Source organism: Perca flavescens, chromosome 11 (genome assembly GCF_004354835.1).
Source record: "Perca flavescens isolate YP-PL-M2 chromosome 11, PFLA_1.0, whole genome shotgun sequence".
NCBI lineage: Eukaryota > Metazoa > Chordata > Actinopteri > Perciformes > Percidae > Perca > Perca flavescens.
The window spans coordinates 27,699,652-27,721,443 of NC_041341.1; the positions used below are offsets into that span (position 1 = coordinate 27,699,652).

At 40.8% G+C, this 21,792-nt stretch overlaps 1 protein-coding gene across 9 annotated transcripts in view; it reads left to right on the forward strand.

The window, feature by feature from the left end:
• The window catches only part of myo1b (myosin IB), a 67,586-nt gene that overhangs the window by 11,819 nt on the left and 33,975 nt on the right, over positions 1-21,792 (forward strand). For 5 of the 9 annotated variants that reach the window (XM_028591997.1, XM_028591999.1, XM_028592002.1 and 2 more), the window contains exons 2-4: positions 47-195; positions 2,817-2,932; positions 21,648-21,742. In XM_028591997.1, coding sequence (XP_028447798.1) covers positions 70-195; positions 2,817-2,932; positions 21,648-21,742 — 337 coding nt within the window. In that variant the 5' untranslated portion in view covers positions 47-69. The remainder of the gene's footprint in view (positions 1-46; positions 196-2,816; positions 2,933-21,647; positions 21,743-21,792) is intronic. The other 4 variants (XM_028591998.1, XM_028592004.1, XM_028592005.1 and 1 more) reach the window with 1 other exon arrangement.

Sequence of the window (21,792 nt, forward strand, 5' to 3'; positions counted from 1 at the left end):
CAGTATGTGTGATATATCTCTCCCTTCCTCTCAATGTTTCTTGCAGGGGGGGGGACACCTGCAGCCAAAATGGAGGTGAAGACGTCACTTCTAGACAACATGATTGGGGTCGGCGACATGGTCCTCCTAGAACCCCTGTCTGAAGACTCCTTCATCGAGAACCTGAGGAAGCGCTTTGACCACAATGAGATCTACGTAAGTCTACCGCTGACCGTATCAACGTAGCTGAACCTCCTTTTGAGTAGTAGTGTAACAATATTGCTTGTCCCTGCTTCCAAAGGCGGATCCAGACGGCTTCCCCAAGGAAACGTGCGGCTACTTTTCATAACTCTATTGTTCTTTCATTCCCTCACTCATTTTAGTCTTGGCCCAAGTGGCACAGATACAGAGACCACAGTAACCAACCAATCAGTAAATCACATCACCAAGGAATGTAGATGATGCCTTTTTTAAATGAGGCATGAAATCCAGAGCTCGGGGACAAGAAGGGGCTGGCTGGCTAATCGCTAGAAGAAAGGGGGGGGGGGGGGGGGGGGGGCAGTTGTTGAACCATCATCCCTTCATCAAACAATTGGTTCTGGGCTTTGCGCTGTGGCACTCCGTGATACTTCTTCTCTGCAGGTCAGCTGCTCCCGACGTCAGCCAAGATGATTACAGCTCTGCTCTGGTTCCTGTTGGCTCACAGGGCCCAAGGGATGATGTCACCTCATATAGCGATGATTGCCGTAGCGACGCGCTAGATACTTTGCACGAGATGCAGCCCACATCCTGCTGAGGAATAGGAATGATGCTTTTTACATTTCAGATGCCCTCAATTTTCTGTCCTAAACTATAAGCTCCGAGATTTGTATTTCCTGTGTCGTACTGACCTAAATGTTGTGGAACTAGTTAAACATGCACAGTGCTTTTTTTTTTTTTTTTTTTTTATATATATAAATTGTTTATATAATATACACTCCTCCAAGAGGTGCAAAATCATAATATTTCCCGCTATTACCTAGTTTAGTCCTGGTTGCCATGAAGTGAAAGTAAAAGTAGCGTGTTCACGGAAAGGTAAATCACATGGTTCAAAGTCTATAATGGAAGCTTTTTGGTGGCACAAGATGCCCCTCAAGAGTGATGACCAGGGAAAGCACTGAAGCCTGTACTTATCCAATAAATCTGTGCTGTACAATCCTTGCCTGGGACTGTATTTTTCCCTCATGTGGCTTCATTCTTTACAAATGGCCCCAACCCCCCAAACTATCATATGACAGCTCACAGCCGAAGAAACATGGCTTTGTTTTCCAGAGGGACAGCGCATCATGTATCCAATAGCTCTGTGGAAAATCAAAGTGAATGAAAATGTCCCTGTTAACTGATGCCCTGCTTCTCATGTCAGACTCTTGATCTTTTTCTGAGCAAGATAAAATCAATGAGTGTTTCTTGTATGTTTATTTAATTCCTGAAGCCCTCTTTGTTTTAACCATTAGCTCTGCGTTGTTACTTGTACTCTTTTCCTTCAAACCAGAACTGTGGCAGGATGATCAGTGCCATTCTTTATCCCAAATGGATTCTCTAAAATTGTAACTACCATAAACACCCTTTTATTTTTTAATGACAAAGGAAGATATCAAGATACCTACATGTTTTTGTACATAATTGCTGAGGTTTCAGCCCCCACCCGTTTTTTTATTACTCATAACCCTAGATCCTAAAGATCTTTTCACACCAAGTCCCAATTTTTCACATAAGCACCTGCCAGTGTTTTAATAAACAAGTCCTATCTATGCTGAAATAAAATGATTAATTAATGTCGCTGTTGGGCAAGTGATGTATCATCCACGCAGCTATAATTTTAGTGACTGAACAGATGGCGTATTCTAACGAGCAGGACAGCAGGTGTAGAAATGCAAAAAGAAAAAAAGAAAAAAAAGAAACCATAAATGTTTTGTTTAGTTTTTATTGTTTTTGTCATTTTTAACGTGCTTTGTGGTTTTGGTCAAGAGAACACCCACATTATCACGTGGTACTTTGTTTACATTGCACACACTCCCTTTGTTATCCGTCCTCTGCACTTGAAAAAGCCTCGTTTTGCCTCCGCTGGGCTATTGAACAGGCGGCTGTGGGAGGCTGTGGCGTTGCCACAGGGAAGGCCATGCTCCACTATTGTCAGAGTGGGTTATGCAACAGCCATTACCATGGAGAGCAAAGAAAATGTTTCAGGTTGATGTTTGAAAGTGCTCTCTGGATTTTGAGCGTAGGAGGATGGGGAAGATGATTGCTGGTTATGTTCACTTTCAGATATGTGTTAATACCTGTGCGAATGTTACATAAAGGTTTTTTTTTTTTTTTTTTTTTTTTTTTTTAATATGAAATGTGAAACAGAAAGCAGTGCTTTTTTATGTTTTATTGATGTTTGATTAAAACCCCGCTGCTGACATGTTAGATGTCTTGCATTGTAATTACATTTGATGTAATTGACTAGTGCTACAATGTTTTTAATAGGAAGCAAATTTTTTTTTTTTTTTAAATGATTCAGTTTATTTTGAGTTGTAGGTGTTACATAATGGGCATGTCAAGCATTAGTATTTATTCCATAAAATGTTCCTTGTTTTTACATGTCTTTAGTTTCACTTCAGGCATTGCATGCCTCAACAGTGCATTAAGAATACCCAGCTGGGAAAAGCTGACGGCGGCAGAATTCCTCCCACCTAGACTTAGCAATTAACACCCAAAGGGAAAGAGGGGAGAAAAAAGTTGTTGGAGCCAGTCTGTGTTAATCAAAAAAAGGTGGACTCCTACTTAACGATTTAGTTTTTTTCTTCTCCTTTCAGACATACATTGGCAGTGTGGTGATCTCCATGAACCCCTACAGGTCCCTGCCCATCTTCACGCCAGAAAAAGTGGAGGAGTATCGCAACAGGAACTTCTATGAGCTTAGTCCACACATGTGAGTCCGCCTCCCAAGTCTCCTCCAAAACCACCTAGTATCTATGTAAATGTCATGTCCTGCCTAAGGCTCGAGCACTTAGAGTTTGACAGTGAGGTTTTCAATTTGGTTTCTTTTTTCTTTTCTTTTTTGCCGAAATTAAGAACTGCTGAGGATGGCACTTCACAAGGCTTTGTTAGTTTGAATGTTTTGAGCCGGAACTGTCATCTGTCCATTTTGAAGATACAGTGTATTGCAAACCACTGTAAGGATTATCAATTTGGTCCCAGTGATTAATGAAGGGGAGTAGGGAGGGGGGCTGAGATCAGAGGGACACTAGCTCTTGCATGGAGAGTCAGTCTGGTGCTCTTGCCGGCCATTCAGCACTGTGGCATGCCATCTGTCCATTGGCAACATTAAGTCAGCGTTTCTGTGTGGCTGCCAAGAGAAAACAAAGCCCGCCACTCGTCAATTAGCCTGCTGTGTCTCTAGGCTGCAGAAAAAAAACCCTCAGAGAGACGGACTCAAAGAGCGAGAGTGCCCTTGTCCCAGAACAGACATACTCCCTGCAGACAAAAGCAAGCTCCTTGGCTTTACTTTACAGCCAGCTTTACAGAACCGTTTCAGGCCGTTTTGCCCCCCCTTTTCTCCCTTTTTAGTTGTACAGTGCCTGTCTCTCCCCTCTTTCATTTTGTATAGTGGTAGAGACTGCTGGTGTGTACAAGGAGGTTTTCCCATGGTCAGCTACTCGGTGTACTGTTTTAAAGGAAGGCATCAAGTTTTTTAGGAGGTGTTGTGATTTACCTGTTGAGCGATCATAACTAATTTACAAGAAATTACCCTTTTTTATAAATACAAATTTCAGTTTTTGCTTTGTGCTATCAGCTAGCAGGGCAAGCTAGCTACTGGCAGGATCGAGACAGGGACCAGGGTAGGTGAATTTAAACAATGTCTGAGTTGAAAACGCATCTTGTTGACACGTAAGGGCCCTGTTCTTGTGGCACAGACATATTAATTGCATTTTGTGTCTGTTAAGAGGCACAAAGGCACTCTAAAACTTGCCCCGAGCACTGCCGTTTTAGCTCAGGGGACGCTTGTAGTACGTAGCTGCAGCTTCTCAGTGTTACCTGCACTGATTTGGGTCGGGGTTTTTTCTATCAAAAGTACTCGCGTAGCTATAGCGATCAAGATTAACGTAAAAATTGGCCGGAATTCTCCTTTAAAGCTGGGACATGTGTTGGTTGTGCTCTGGTAAACACAGCTCATCGGACAGACCAGCTTGGTAATTGATACCTATAACAAGAGATGTTGCACTGGAAGTGGATAAAGGTGGTCTCTTGTCATTTTGTTCTGTAAAGTCTGCCATTTAACCAATATTGTGCAAAATGCATATGCCCACATGCAACATGCATGTGCCCACATGTTCCCAATCTGTGAACTCTGACAATAACCAAACATGTACGTTGCTAGAGGGATAACCCAAGGATTGTTAATATTGGAGCATTTTAAACAAATTTGCTGTTTGGCAGTGGACAAGCATTTTCAAAAATGGTCACTGCTCTTAGCATTACCACGAGATAATTTAGATAGTTACCGAAGGCTAAAGGCTAAATAGCCAACTATTTGTCCATGTCTTTGCAAGATCATTTTCATACCTGACATGAACTGAAACCAGTGACTGCCTTAGAAGAGCATGATGAGGATTTATATGAGCTGGACGTGCAAAAAAACATTGGCACGGTTCGTAAAGCTGCTAACTTAAAGCTCTTGACTAAAACTTGACAGATGTAATGCTTGTTGCATATGTAATCCATCACCTTCTAAAGTGGAACCAGCTGCAATAGAATACACAACCTGTACGAACTAGAGGCATATAGAAGGAAGCCTGCAACGTCCTTCTCTGTTCTCACCTTCTGCATGTCTAGTGTCCGATGACTTGGTTACATTTGCAAAAAGAAATTATTTTCTATTGACCGAAATGGACATTCTCTAAACATGTTGAAAATCATCTTACCATTAGTCTGTAAGTAAAGAAGATTAAGCCCTGTTTAATAGGACCGGCTCTTGTAGAAGAGCAAAAATGCCAGTCAAAGGCAGATTGTTTCAACATGCTACATATATTGATCGTAATCCTCCGCTCAGGCCATCTGGACCGAGCTTTGTGGCTTTGCATTGATCGTCCACAATGTTAAACCCTCAGTCCTGTCATAGACGTCAGCACAGTTATTTCCAACTCCATGTCATTTTTAGCAAACAAAATGATTCCACGGTAATTCATTAATTCATGTATTCTGTCTAGAGATTTGAGCGGTCTAATTAAACGATGAGAAGAGAGACAGCAGTTTTTATCTGTGTGTTAAATGCACATAACCCTGTGACCTGTTTAGCGTCAGTTAGCACAACAACTAGCAAGGAGAAACCGCTAGCATGTCAAAGGAAAAACGCATTCTTCACCTCCAAACTATTCTGTTTGTCTTGTATCTTGAGAGCTAGCAATATACATTACAAATGCAGCCAACATTGAGCTTGATTAACGTTAAGCTAACGTTAGCAACTTCACTATGTGGACAAGACCTCTATTGTAGCCTACTGCTTGTGTAAGCTAACTGCTCCTTTTTAAAATTACAATGTCTATTTTAGTTCCACACAGCGACATTTGGAGTATGCCTTTTTTTTTTTTTTTTTTTTTTTTTTTTTTTTATAAATACATAAAAATGTGTAAGCCTAGAAGGAGCTGGATAGTTGCGGTTTGGTTCTGGTATTCAAAGCAGAGTAGTGAGCAACTAAGCATCACAGGTGAATTAAATGCATGATGTGTCATGTCTCAAATACAAGCCAAATCATTTTATTTTTTTTACTTTACCCTATACGATACAGCTCACTTATCTTCACATTGATTTGGGTTAGTTATTTTAATGCCACAGTAAATGCAAAGCAAGAACAGTAAATGCATCTATTAGACCCATCAGAGTTCTGTAAATCAGTTTAAAAAACTGAAAAGGAAAAAAAAAGTTGATGAGAATCACCCTTAGCTGTATGCTTTAGCTATAGCTCTACAGTCGTACAGCTTTGCTGCTATACACTGCAATATTTGAATTTTGAGCAGGGCAGAGGAAAAAAGCATACGGAGATAATTTACATTTAACAAATGCAAACATTTTGTTGAATTTGTTTCTATGAGCGCAGCAAAATTTGATTTGAGCTTAATGCTTACTTTTAGAAGATGAAGTGACGAGGAGTTGTTTTAAAATAAAACTGACATCCTGTGTCCACTCGATATTTTTGGATTTAAAAAAAAAAAATAATGACTTCCAATTTCTGGTGATGTTTCCAAAGCAGAAAAAGTTTCAGTTTTTCATGACTCTGTTATTTTTGCATGGCTGAGCTTTAACTGGCTGAGGGGCATTATTAGCGCATTGACTGAAGGGGATCAGTGTTGGGCTTTAATTAAGGTAACAATAGGGGGTCCGAGGAATCTTCCTCTTCCTGTCTTTGATCCTCATCAGACACTTGAACAGTATAAAGTCAGCAGCTCAGAACAGGTTGGATCGGTCAAGGTCTAGTAGGTCACCGGGGTATTTGGATTTGCCATAGCCCACATCATACGTTGTATGTTGTCGCAGGAAAGATAGTGTTGGGACACGTCACATGGTTGTTTGGACAACACCATGTCAGAATGTCACAAATCTTTGTTTTCTGTAATTTCTGTCAGAACAATGTGCCTATGTAGTCAGCCCCACTGTAAAAAGCTGTGCACAATGACAACATGTCAGCTGATGAGTCAAACACATGCTGTCCCCAAAACAATCGCTGGTCCTCTCTGTCCCAGAACACATAGCACAGTCTGTGCATGAAAGTTTATTCATTGTCTAATTTGGTGTTGTCCTAAGCATCCTGGATAGCATGTTTGGATGAGATGAAAGATGGATGTACCTTTTTTTTTTTTTTTTTTTTTTTTTTTTTTTTTTAAGGTTATTGACCAAAGTCTGAACAGAAATAGTTTTGCAAAACGTGTTGCTTTTTAACGCTTTAGGTATCGACGTTGCATCATAATGTTGTTGTGTGTTTTGTATGAGCACAAGCTAAAGAATAGTTTGTGTGTGTGTGTGGAGGTGCTTATCCATTTCACACCTGCTCTTGTAAATCCCCAGACACAGAGTATGTGTTTGTGTGTGCATCAGCTGGAAGGGGAACTGCAGCTGGTCCTCTATCTCTAAGTTGTAGGCAGACTAATTGCCTGTTAAGTTACATCTTAATTAAAAAGTTATTGCAGATCAACACTGGTCTCTTGCCCAGGCCAGAGACCAGTACTGTACATATTGATCAGTCAAGGAAAAGTCAGACAACCGATGTTTCCATGCAGTTGTCAAGTGAAGTTTACCAAGACTGTGACAATATAGTGTACAGAATGTGATTCAGGTACATTTTCATCAACTGAATTACAGCAAATGAGTTATCTTACAGCAAAAACAAAACAAAGACACGCATCAGTGAGAATGCATGTACCAATTACAGGAAGCATGTTGTCAATGTACAGGGCTCCAGATTAACTTTTTTTCACTAGGAGCACAGTGGCCCCCAACTGAAAATTTTAGGGGCGCAACCAGAAAATTTAGGGGCACACACCGTAAATCAAAATGCTAACCAAATATTCACATTTCTACTAATTTCCACTGTATTACTAATAAATACTTTGATAATAGATGCAGAAATTACAATGTGCTGATCAAATTTAGTGTCACTTTTGAAGATGCAACATAGAATGCACCATTGCTGTCATGACCGTAAACAAAATATTTAAAAAATATACCAACTCTGGTCTACAACTACAATGAATTCACCTTAAAATTAAACATGCATTGTTTAGGCTACTACCCTTAGGGTTGGGTACCTTTCGCATTTGAACCAATATTGGTACAGATACCTGAAATTATGTTCCAGTACCCAACGGTACATTTTTTTGGTACTTTCCCTCTGTAATTACAAAACAATTATTTCAGTTGTAAAATAATTCCAAACCTATTTATCCTATGTAGTTAGAACATTATGTTATTTTATTAGAATATGTTACACTCTAAAGAAATTAAACAAAAATAAAAATAAAACCCCTCCCTCTCTCCTCCCAAACCCGTCCCTACAACCTATTAAATTGAATAATTACTCATTTCTTACTCACTGTAACTTGTTTAGCCTGTTGTATTTTCATCATGACCGTTTTTAATTGCTCTTTAATGTTTCATGTAAAGCACTTTGAATTGCCTTGTTGCTGAAAGGTGCTGTAGAAATAAAGTTGCCTTGCCTTACAACCTCAGCCTGTCAGTCACCAGGGCACAGTTGCACACTGTTGAGCCTGCTGCTTGTCTCAGAGGAAGTGTAACGTCAACAGCAGACTGTTTTTAATATCATATAGCAGCAAACGCTGTCTGCGTGAAGTTTTTAAAAACTGTAACCATACTTGAACCCACTTTATCGGCATCACTCACTGTGACTTCAACAAAACAGCCGACGTAGTTTGCGCCGATCGCACCCCTGCGAGTGTGTGTTTGTGTCGGAGCAGCGCTCTCTGTCCATTTTCAGAGAGGACAGATAAGCTTGCGCTTACGCGCTCATGTAGGCCTCCCTACGTTTCGACATTTAACGTGTAAAAAAAGGGGGCACATTTACTGGTCGCACATGTGCGACTGGATGTAAAATTCAGTCGCACACTCTCAAATTTTGGTCGCAAAATGCGACCATTTGGTCGCAGTCTGGAGCCCTGAAGATGGCAATATATTGAAATGATGTCAGGAAATTGTACCATTGATTGTACCAACATTTGTAAGAAATGTGATTTGTTTTTCATTTGAAATATCATAATCCTCAAAACAAAGATGACCTGAATGTAAGAAGAAATGGCCCCTGGCTGTGCATGTCTCTGGAAATTTGAATGATCTCTCCAGCTGGGTTACAGAGAGGACCACACGTGTCCATCATTTCCTCTGCCGGCCAATTTAGCAAAACGCTGTCTGCCCAGATGAGGCGCCTCATAATTAACTGGCAGGTGTTTTCCTCCCCTCTACACAAAGTCAAAGCATTAGAGATGAACTAATTACTGGCCCTTCTCCATGCACAGCAGCATTACAGATGGCCTGAAGTCATCTTGTGTGTGTGTGTGTGTGTGTGTGTGTGTGTGTGTGTGTGTGTGTGTGTGTGTGTGTGTGTGTGTGTGTGTGTGTGTGTGTGTGTGTGTGTGTGTGTGTGTGTGTGTGTGTGTGTGTGTGTGTGTGTGTGTGTGTGTGTGTGTGTGTGTGTCCCACGTCTCTAGCGTAGGATCATATTTCCCCACTGTTTAATGAGGTATTGAGACCCCCGATGCTCTCGGCGCTCAATACCTAGTGCCACTAGAGCATTGGGTACAGGAGGGCATCACGACTGGCTAATGGAGCAAAGAGGCCCTGTGCAAAGCAGATTTGTCAGCTGTTAGCACATGGTTATGACAGCTTGACTGTGAAATCTGCTTGTGTGTGAGTCAATGGAGCAAGTAAGTTCATGCTAAAAAAAAAAAAAAAAAACGCTAACAAAGTACCAATTAGTAGTAATGACGTGGATTATTATATGTTCAGTAAAATAAAATCTCAGGCTGGGAGATTATCTCTGCAAACACTCATGTGACGGGTCACACCACTATCTTTCCTGTGACAACATACAACGTGTGATGTGGGCTATGGCAAATCCAAACACCCCGTTGACCTACTGGACTGATCCAACCTGTTCTGAGCTGCTGACTTTATACTGTTCAAGTGTCTGATGAGGATCAAAGACAGGAAGAGGAAGGAGTAGTTTCTTCACAAGAAGAAACTGCAATGTATACACCATTGTCTAACACAAAGCACTGATTACATTGAATCATTCCTTCCAGTGAAAGACCTGTGCCCTCCATGTCAAAAGCACTGAAGAAGACGAGAAATCATATGTGGGGGAGTAAGCTACTTGTACTGAACATCTGCCTGACCAGCATCCGACTAGAAGCATTCCCTCTATTAAATCTCGTCCCAACTTCATTTATATAGCACATTTTTTATAAAAACTGAGTTTACAAAGTGATTTAGTAGACAAAGCAGAGCACAAGCAGGATACCCAGAAGCCAATGTAAAAATCTTGCTATCAAACCGCTGCCAAGTTTGTGAGAGTGTATTGTGCAACACAAAACTCCCAGCGACCCTTTTTATGTTAGAATTCACTTCAAATATGATCAATAGGCATACGACTAAGTGTTAGGGGTGCACGATTCAGAAAATGTCACGATTCGATTTTGATTTTCAGGCTCAAGATTCAATTCAGAATCGATTTTCGATTTAAAAAAAAAAAAAAAAAAAAAAAAAAAGATTCACAGTATGTAAATGTAGTTACTTTTCCCAAGTGATTGCAGTAGATGTACAATAACAAAAAATATTTTTGGAATTCTATTAATCGATTTTTGAAACCGTAGAGCTTGAATCACGATTCAAATGTTTGTTTGTTTTTTTGCACACCCCTACTAAGTGTTGTTTTACAGCTCAATGGTCTCAACAGCTCCTAACCATAGCCTAATCCTAGTGCCTACCAGGCAGCGCTGCCTGGAAGGCGAGGTTGGGGGCTTAAACCACCAAACACCTGTTTTACATGCAGGATGTTGGATTAAGATAAAGGATCCATGGTAATTTACCGCGCTATCCGTGGGTAGGGTGGACTTTGGAGCCGTTTACAGCATCATGGCATCATACCTGTGTTTATCTTTCCAGTGTCGTCAGTTAGAACACTGATCAAGCAATAAGTAAAAGTCGGAAATTCCCTATATGATATATAGAATTTATTCGGGCAGCTCACCAAATACATTTGCCCCTTACCTTATATTGGTCTAACCTTTTCTTTTTTTTTTTTTTTTTTTTTTTTTTATTCTTTAAACTGCAAGAATACTACATTCACCTACAGTGTTTGTGGATAAATGAGTTCCCCAAGTTGAAAAGTGTGAATGCAGTGTTTTGCAGCAGACTAAAGTGTCAGTTTGTTGTAAAATCTCAAACTGTAGGGAAAAACGACTGCAATGTAGGCCCTTAATAAGAAACCTGGATGTTAGTTATAGGAAAGTCTTGTTTAGTGTACTTGTCTTTTAAAAGCTATGAACCATGGACAGCCACATCTCTGTTAACTAGTGCTTTATTGTATTCACAGTATGTAAATGTAGTTACTTTTCCCAAGTGATTGCAGTAGATGTACAATAACAAAAAATATTTTTGGAATTCTATTAATCGATTTTTGAAACCGTAGAGCTTGAATCACGATTCAAATGTTTGTTTGTTTTTTTGCACACCCCTACTAAGTGTTGTTTTACAGCTCAATGGTCTCAACAGCTCCTAACCATAGCCTAATCCTAGTGCCTACCAGGCAGCGCTGCCTGGAAGGCGAGGTTGGGGGCTTAAACCACCAAACACCTGTTTTACATGCAGGATGTTGGATTAAGATAAAGGATCCATGGTAATTTACCGCGCTATCCGTGGGTAGGGTGGACTTTGGAGCTGTTTACAGCATCATGGCATCATACCTGTGTTTATCTTTTCCAGTGTCGTCAGTTAGAACACTGATCAAGCAATAAGTAAAAGTCGGAAATTCCTATATGATATATAGAATTTATTCGGGCAGCTCACCAAATACATTTGCCCCTTACCTTATATTGGTCTAACCTTTTCTTTTTTTTTTTTTTTTTTTTTTTTTTATTCTTTAAACTGCAAGAATACTACATTCACCTACAGTGTTTGTGGATAAATGAGTTCCCCAAGTTGAAAAGTGTGAATGCAGTGTTTTGCAGCAGACTAAAGTGTCAGTTTGTTGTAAAATCTCAAACTGTAGGGAAAAACGACTGCAATGTAGGCCCTTAATAAGAAACCTGGATGTTAGTTATAGGAAAGTCTTGTTTAGTGTACTTGTCTTTTAAAAGCTATGAACCATGGACAGCCACATCTCTGTTAACTAGTGCTTTATTGTATTCTTCCTGTTATTTTATCTATTACAGCTGCAGTTATTCAGTAACAAGCTTATGCCACGTGTACACTGTTTTGGTATTATATAAGAGATTTCTTTTCAAGGAGGCCTACATAAGTTGCAGCCCAGAACCTGTACGTAGGTAGATATAAGTGGGCACTTGTTGAAATGGCATTTTGACTCAGGTGGGCAGAGCGAGTCCTCTCCAGCGTGTGTGTGTTGGCGTAATGGTGAGCTCGGTGAACTTAGAGAGGTGTGTGTGTGTGTGTGTGTGTGTGTGTGTGTGTGTGTGTGTGTGTGTGTGTGTGTGTGTGTGTGTGTGTGTGTGTGTGTGTGTGTGTGTGTGTGTGTGTGTGTGTGTGTGTGTGTGTGTGTGTGTGTGTGTGTGTGTGTGTGTGTGTGTGTGTGTGTGTGTGCCCGTGCCCCCACTTCTTCAATTGAAGAATAAAATCCACATGTATTACATTGGATTATGCAACCATTTATAATTATAAAGATTTGCTACATGTGTGTATACAGGCAGCATGTCTATAAGTTACACACAACACTTGTATACACACTTGCACACACAGCCCTGGCCTCTTTCTCCCCATAAAGCGTACAGATCCCTAGCAGAGCAGGGTGTTAATTTAAAAATGTACTCATGTTTGCCATTTGAAGTCAATGATATATATATATATATATATATATATATATATATATATATATATATATATATATATATATATATATATATATATATATATATATATATAATATGGGGAATATATATGGGGAATTTTTTTTTTTTTATGGTCATTTTATTTCTACCTTAGTGGTTTTACCATTTTGTATGTTGAATTTGGTATAGTGTGTGAACCAGGCCCGGTTTGGTAACACATAGTATCTTTTAGAAATTACTAAGCCTATAGGGGCAATCCTCAGCGAAAGGTTATGAATTCCTCTTGTTTTCAAAGATAACGGACCTACCCGCTGATAGGTTAACCCAATACTGATTAAACATGGCATGCACATTTTAATTTATTGCTTCTGTGAGCATAAGAGTTTTCATCATAGATCTCTTTTATCAGTGACTGTCCCAAAAACCATTGTAAACTCTCATAACCAGAACAATGGTTATTGAGCTTTTTATCTGTGTACTCGTCTTGCATAACCACACGTGATGGGCATACCAAAATGGAGGCAAATGGATAAAGACTCCTATCAGCTGTGTAGAATATTCCACCAATGAACCTTATCTCTATGACATTAGTAAGATATTTTTAGTTCATTTTTTTTTTCATCATCAAGATGAATATTTCAAATAATTCAGTGAAGGTGCTATGTACAAAAAAATATTGTTGTAAAGACACATGTTTTGGATCTGAATCCTCTTTATTTTTTTTAATTTTTTTATTTTTTCACATATTTGGCCATACACAGCCGTACTGTACTAAAGTGATGTAGACAATGTAGAAACAACCATTTTTGATGGAGGACTGCAGCTCCTGCTGTTGTACAGCTGAATTGCTGCTTTCACTGTGCAGTTGGTGCACTGTCATGGTGGGGCCGCATGTGATTGGTCACATGAAATCAAACAAGCTGTCGAAGTGATTTGTGCGGATTGAGGATTCAGTTGGTTTGGGAAATTTGGCCAACACCTCCCAAAGGGCCTGACTATGGGCCCTAGGGGCCAGGCTGGCATTACACAGAGAAACTGTAAATGCTAATGGAAATGTAATCTACCAGACATCGTAGCGGGGTTAAGCTTGTGTCAGATAATGTCCGCTGCCATACTATTTTTTTGCATGGGAATTTGGGTTTATACCATTTATATTATAAAACGTTGATAAACCGGGGCATAATTATCAATGTCAATGTTATTTTAAAACTGAATCCAGCACATGTATTCTGTACCCATATACAGCAGACATGGATATTAACTGTTTGAAACTGGAGCTGGAAGACCCGGTATTGGAATGAAAACGCATCAGAGAGCACCTGATGTGTCAATCACCAGGACGAGGAAAAAGCGAACGGAGCCCAACTCCTTATCCCCGCAAGCTTTGAAATCAGTTTCACTTTAAATATCATAGCATAAGAGATGCTTTTTAGTTTTAAAGTTTATTGGGACCTGTTGCCTTTTTGTACAGTGTAATACTGGAGGGTTTGAAATGTTCCTCATGTTTTTATAATTAAAATGGTTAACCAAAGTTGCCAGAGGGCAAAATGCTACCCAGCAAGAGGATTCCATCTGTCTTTGATACTTGCACAGCCTGCTCAAAATAATTATTTATTTATTGTTTATTTTGGCTCTGGTAAAAAGAACCCCATGACGCTTTATTCATTTCCATCATAACCTCTCAGTCTGTGGCCTGCTCATTTCCTGGTGTGGAGCAGGAGAAGTTGTCACCCAACACTGTGGTGCCGATGTGGGACCAACATTACACTGCGGGTCAGACCCACAATGACTCTGCCTGTTGTCTGAATGGGTCACACGGTCACCCTGAGGCCTTTCGCTTCTTTTGAAGACCTACCAAGTGATCTTGTGCTAAATTGGGCATAACAGTTTATTTCTATGCAGGCTTTGTGGGCATGCGAGTGTGCGAAGGGAGTTTGCAATGCCTGTAGGGCTCAAAGATTAAACCTTTTTATTTTAATTTAAAAAAACTAATCAAACAATGCAGTGTAGTAGATACAACTGTGTGTGTGTGGCTGGCTAGCTGCAGTGTAGTTAAAAATGGTCATACTAGTCTAGTTCAGTTAGTTTAACAGAAGGTCAGTTGGTCTGTATATGTCAACATGCTTCAGTGTTGAGGTGTGTTTTATGTTGCAAGGCCGCAGTGGAAGGCTGAGACATGGAGAGCAGGATGAAGAGAGGAAGTCCTCAAACCTGACAGAGCTGGTGCTTTCTGGGCTATAAAAAGACCTCTTGCTCCTCTGTTTCCATCATCCTGTCTGTGGCTTTGCACATGTGGCTATGTGTTTATTCTTTCCTTAAGTGTGTGTTTTTTTTCCTTCTTTTTTTCTGTATCTTCTAGCCAAAAGCGCAAGGCCTTTTATTTATCATTCTATGAAATCTCATGACCCAGTCAATCCGGTCAACTCTTTTAGCCCTTTTAACACCCGATAATTTGGAGTCATTTGAATATTCAGTTTTTTTTTTGTTTTTTTTTAATATGCTGCATGCTGTTTCCTGCAAACAGGCTGAAAGTGGCTCAGAAGAGTCTTTTGTTTGAGCATTACTTTGAGGATGTTTTGCTAACTTACTCAGCATGCTTTTTTTCCTGCTCTTCCATGGATCAGACGGACAATTTGAATCTGTGTTTTCCCCTGCTGTGGAAAACTAAATTGCTGTGCAGTGAAGTAATTTAAAGCCCTGGAACCCCCTCGAAGTTTGACGTATGGGTGGGGGAGTATCAATGAGTAATTTAGCGGAGGTCTCAGGCAACCCCGAGCGAGTGTTGAATAAATTAGAGATCTTTGGCAGCAGTACTTCACTCTGAGCTTTTAATTTAGAGAGTTTGAGGTATTCGTTATTGCACCTTGTTAGTTGTGGTTGCTCTTTAATGACAGCCCACTGGAATTGTACCTCCATAACGAATCCATGTGACAAAAAAAATAAGATTGATTGATTGATTCTTGCCCTGTGTGCTGATCTTTTTCTTCCCAACTTTGTGCAGCAACACATTGCCATTACACATATGGGCCACATCTGTCCGAACCGAGATCTTTGGTCAGTATGTGTGTATCTGCGGCCTGCTCACCCACACCAGCAGCTTCCCTAACGATCTCTTGAGTGCATGCCACTGTACTGACTCTCTTCTCGCACCAGCCAAGCACTCATCCACCTGGTCATAAAGCATCAGGAAAGTGTTGCTTCCTTGGCTGCTCTGTCAGAGCCTGGCGGATTTCCTGTGGCCTTTTTAGAGGAGCCAGATCACACTGAGATTCCCCCCCCCCCCCCCCCCATGTATACAAAGGCATAATAGAAACATAGCTGGATTTAGCATCAAAGTACTGAACCTTTTTTCCATTTTAGGGCTGGAAAATTAACATAATGTAAATGTGCTGCATGTCATTATGAAGACATGGATAACAGCCTCTGAATGAGATTATTATTGTTTGCAAAAGTCCTGTCATCTCCCAGTAGCTGGGTGCGCTGCGCTGCTGCCCATATTACAGCTTCATTCGCTTCTTTAAATCATGACTTTAAAGTGTGCTGAATCTGCCCTCCGAGTACTCCACCCTTTTTAAAGATTTACATCATGCACTGCAGGCCCAATATCTTCTCCTGTTCCCCAGTTACCAGAGGTCTGTAGCAAAAAGAACTGACTAGACTATTTTCTACTGCTTACCTCATGCCAGTGTGGCTTTGTGTTCACCGCTGCCACGTGCAAGTCCAAATTACAGCCTGCAGGCAGATGTGAAGGGGAGGTGCCAAGCGGCACTTATGGTCCAGGGCCTTATCCCAGCCTAACCCCCACACACCCGGCTCCACACACTGATCAGGGAGGCCTCTGGGATTTCAGTACCTCACTCACTGCTTCCTCTGCCTTTGATGGTGACCTCGGTGCTTCATCATCATTTTGACTTTCCGTGTTTGTGAAGTGGTACAGCCAATCGCTGCTCCTACTGCTCTCATGCTCCTAATGATAGCACAATGTTGTAGCCACAGGGGTGATCATTAATTCTAATTCTGCCTGCTCTTTCTTGCTTTTGTATGTGGGAATAAAAATACAGATTAGTTTCTTGTAAGAGGTCGGTTGTGACTTGCATTTTTTTTATTTTTTATTTTATTTAAGATTTGAACATTTCTATAATCTGGACTTGCATAATTTGAGGCGTAGCCCCTCACTTCTGCCAACTTCTATTCATATTGTGATTGTGCGACGGCCATTCATATTCATATGACTAGTTGCGTGTGTCTGGCAAAAGGACCTCCCACTCCTATTTTACACCCCTAAGCTTTTCCTGGTGCACTCCCCTCCCACTGGCCTCCGCTGGGGGCTAGATAATTGTGTGATGGTTTGCTCATTGTCAGGATCAAGTCAGGCAACAGGAGTGTTTTCACAAAGCAGACATCTGCTGCGTTGTGCTGCCGTTTTTCAACAGTGATGTAACGTCCAGTCCAAGTCTTATCCATACAAACGTGGTGTACAGGAGAGGGTAGGGGCTGGGCGGTGGTCAGAGATTGTGGGGGTGGGGATTTCTGAGCGTGAGGCTTTTTTTCAACTGTTAATTTTACATTCACTGCTTCTCACCAGAACAAGTTGTTTGCACATTTGAGGCACAATAAGCACGTTGAATGCAGTTGTTCCTATGTTAGCATTGGTTAGCTGTCTTCGTCCCTGCATTTTGCTTTGGTATTGCTTAGTTTCTTGGCTAATGTTGATGAGTGGAGGACATAGTATGATTTGCATCCAATACAAATTTGAAAAATGGAATGCCCTCTACAGTCGGCAGGGATATGTTTTGCTTCACCATGGGTGCTCATCTGTGTACACCACAGATATATTAAAGGGTATCTTCGTTTTTTTTTTCCACCTGGACCCTATATTCCTATGTTTTTGTGTGTGACTGATTTGAACAACAATATTTCAGCTTTTCATAGTTTCTTATTTTGTTTCGGTCTATTTTTAGTGGAGTTTATTTTACAATAATTACTGTTTATTTACATGGAGTCTGGTGAGTTCTCGGGGATGGTTTTATGTTTAGAAAAATGATCTTACCCTTTAACAGAAAGGTCTATCTCCTATAGGGATCTTTTCCGTAGTGTTGTCAGACACTTGGAACAATAATCTGAGCCCGTCAGTGGCAAAACAAGCACTTTTGTGGGCGTAAATTGAAGGTTTTCGTCACTGCAGACTGCAGCAGTCTGGCTTAATACTGGACCAATTTCAAAGATTGTTTTTCCCATCAGTCACACAGACCCAAAACATGGGGAAATCTGGTCCAGGTGGAAAAAAACAAAGTTAACCTGAGTGCTGCATACCCAGCCCGCATCCGACAGAGCAGTAACCGAACCCGACCTGAGCCTTGTTTTTTTTCTCATACTAATGACACATGTACGTTTGTTTGTGTGGAAAGCCCGCTTTTATTAGGCAACTGTAGGAAGGCATTCGGAAAGGTCAACCGATGAGCGCATCGGCGCACACGGGGCAACATAGCACGTGTTTCGTTGTCACAGCTACATAAACAAATTTCCCCACACAGGAAGACGGATGTTAGGGTAATATTTAAAATGTATTTTGATCCCAAAAATGAACCTTTGCATCAAGTGAAACGGGCCCATTGGCTACATAATAAGCCGTTTTAAATTTAAAATGTTCAATGCCTTATCGCGCTGATGTGACCGAGCCCGACACCGAACCCGAACATCATTTCTAAATATCTGTCCGTATCATCCTCTACTGCATACGGCACAACCAGTCAGCTCTGGCAGTGGCCAACTGCGGTACCGCAACTAAGAAAATTAACTTGTTCCCAAAAAGCATTTCCCTCATGGAAATAAAACTGACAGGACACGTCCAGCTGCAAACAACCTCAATCAGCACTCTTCGTCGTTTTAAACCACAAAGGTTTTATGCTTGCAAAACTATGTATGTGACATGATTCCATTGTAAAGCCTGTAACAAAATAGTGCACCATAGCACCTTTTCAGTGTTTTTAAAAAAACAAAAAAAAAAAAACGCACCTTCTTGAGTAATTTGACAAGCCTATGAACTCCCTACACCAGTTTGACTCAAAGGAACCCCTTCTGTATTTGCGGACCCCTTTTCCCAAGGGTTTGTTGGTGCAGGGCCCACACTGGGGTCTGACAAGGGAGAGGACCAGTTGCCGGGCTGCATGGTCTCTGGTCCAAAACCAAGTGTGATGGTGCGGAACCCTAAGCTCCATTAGCCAGCCTGAGCTTTAACTTTGTATTGTGGCCTGGAATGCATTCATCTGGCTGTCCATCTCTGGCCCCTTCTCTGTCATGGCTTCTTACTAGCAATCAGCTACTTTTCAAAACTTTTCAAGTTCTGCTCCTCACCACACTGACTCCACTAATACATTCGTTGCTGTACACAAAATTAGATTTGTTTTAGACATTAGCTTCTTTTTCCACAGCTTGATCATGTATTTATGGATTTTGATCTAGATAATAAACCAATTGCACAGTGATGCTGCATAACCGTTCAGCATACAGACTCAAATGCCGTCTGAACATCTTAGAAATCACTTTGAACCCTGTCTATCTAATTTTATTTAGCCTGCTGTCTGGTGACATGCTACATTTTGCTACGCAGTGCGCTTGAATGTGACAACCGCTCTGCCTCGACAAGTAAATCTAAACTCTGCAACCATGCTCAAGAGTACAATATCCCATTACAGACTCAGGTACAACCCATTGTTGGTGCTGTACGAAAACCCCTGTTAGCATCTGTGAATGTCAGACATTCCTGCGTTCATGTCTAAGCACTCTTAGTGCATACAAATACTTGATTAATGAGATTACTCAGACCTGGGAGTGCCCCCACCCTCCAGACAAGGCATTAGACCAAATTAGACACTGGGGAGAGACTATTTTTAAGCATTCCTATAAAATTACGTTAAGCTATATTTACCCTGCGAAACCTAAGACTTAGATGTTGATCTTAGCTTGATGTATAAAAATCTGAGAGGTCATTGCCATTGATGGTTTTGAAGCCAGCAGCGTTCACCCATAGACATTGTGTTTCATTGTGATGTCCGGTCTTGATGCAGCAATTTGCCTATCTCCCAAGACAATTTTCTCTAATGGGATACAATAAAGTAACCTTGACCTTGGCACAACACTCCTGTAGAGATGGTAGGGATTTATCATCTTGCTCAAGGGTACTTCAGCAGGGCAGATGCTCGCTTTGTCAGCCTGAAACAAAATTGACTGATGTTCTCCTCAGTTATCTTACCGGTTTCCCTCCTGTGATGGTCCACCAGTACAGACAGACCTTAAAGAGACCAACCATAAACCTAGCATAGCTGATACATTCTTCCAACTCCACTTTACCTGTTCTCAAATTGACTCCCCTAACTTCTCAAGGCACAATCACCGCTATTACAAGACGTGTCTTTGGAAAGAATTCCTGAGTAATGACTGTCAAAGTACAGGGGTGGGGGTGATGATAAAGAAAGCAAAGTTGCAGTCTTGTGTCCCGCTGGAGGAGAAAGTTGGAACACACTCCTCGCAGCACTGTACACGACTGTTTGCTTGCCAAAATGGATGCTGTAAAAAGCTATTGCCGCAGCCTCTCCCTTTTTAGTGTTCCTTCTTTGTGGGTGTATCACATTGAAATTACAAACCACCGTGCCACACAAGTTAAAAACGTTGTCATTGTGATATCACCAGCCACACCCTTCTCTCAAACCATTATACTGTAAGGGATTTTCTGCATAAAGAGAACAAATAATGTATTGTTCTGGAATTCAGTGGGGGGGTGGGGTGAAACTGCAATAATCAGTCCCACTTTCCCAGTGTATCTCTGTCCTGGAATTTCCCATCAGTCACACAGACCCAAAACATGGGGAAATCTGGTCCAGGTGGAAAAAAACAAAGTTAACCTGAGTGCTGCATACCCAGCCCGCATCCGACAGAGCAGTAACCGAACCCGACCTGAGCCCGACAATTAAAATCTTGTTTTTTTTTCTCCTACTAATGACACATGTACGTTTGTTTGTGTGGAAAGCCCGCTTTTATTAGGCAACTGTAGGAAGGCATTCGGAAAGGTCAACCGATGAGCGCATCGGCGGAATGTATAACAATAGCATTCACTTTATAATAGGCGCTCCACTTTTATCATTCACTAATCCACCAAGGCTTGTTTTACATTCTTGGTGACTAATTGCATTATTCAAACACCTGCTCTCTCTCTATCTATCTATCTATCTATCTATCTATCTATCTATCTATCTATCTACAGTATCTATCTACAGTATCTATCTATCTACAGTATCTATCTATCTACAGTATCTATCTACCTACAGTATCTATCTACCTACAGTATCTATCTACCTACAGTATCTATCTACCTACAGTATCTATCTATCTATCTATCTATCTATCTATCTATCTATCTATCTATCTATCTATCTACCTACAGTATCTATCTACCTACAGTATCTATCTACCTACAGTATCTATCTACCTACAGTATCTATCTATCTATCTATCTATCTATCTATCTATCTATCTATCTATCTATCTATCTATCTATCTATCTATCTATCTATCTATCTATCTATCTATCTATCTATCTATCTATCTATCTATCTATCTATCTATCTATCTATCTATCTATCAGCAAAGGTATTATGCAACCGTTTGAAACAGTTTACATAAGTGGGGAAAAAGCGGCATGTAACTGTTCTTGTTTTGCATTTGGGTGTAGTATATTTCACAGCATTAGTGTAGTAGTTAGGAAAAAGAGCAGGAAATGGTCAATATTCCAATTATCAAAGCCAAATCCCAAATGTGAACCAGCCGGGGTAGCTAAATTAAGCAGCAAGTCACTCCAGTCCTGTGGCTGTTCTACAGATGTGACCTAATTTCCAATAAAGCCACGTGCTATTGATTAGGATGGACGCCATGCGGCTTGGTACAGTAGTGAGTCATTCCTCTGAACTTCTCTTACCCCACTATCTCCACACCGGCCTACTTGGGATATAAGGATGTTATGCAAGTTGAGGGCATGTAACTGCAATGTGGAAACTTATGACTTTGTGCCTTATTGTCTTCCAGCTATGCTTTGGCAGATGAGGCCTACCGTTCACTGAGGGACCAGGACAAGGACCAGTGCATCCTCATCACAGGGGAGAGTGGTGCTGGGAAAACCGGTATGTAGCCAAATGCTATTTCCCTGTTCATTCCAGGAGAAATGTAACTG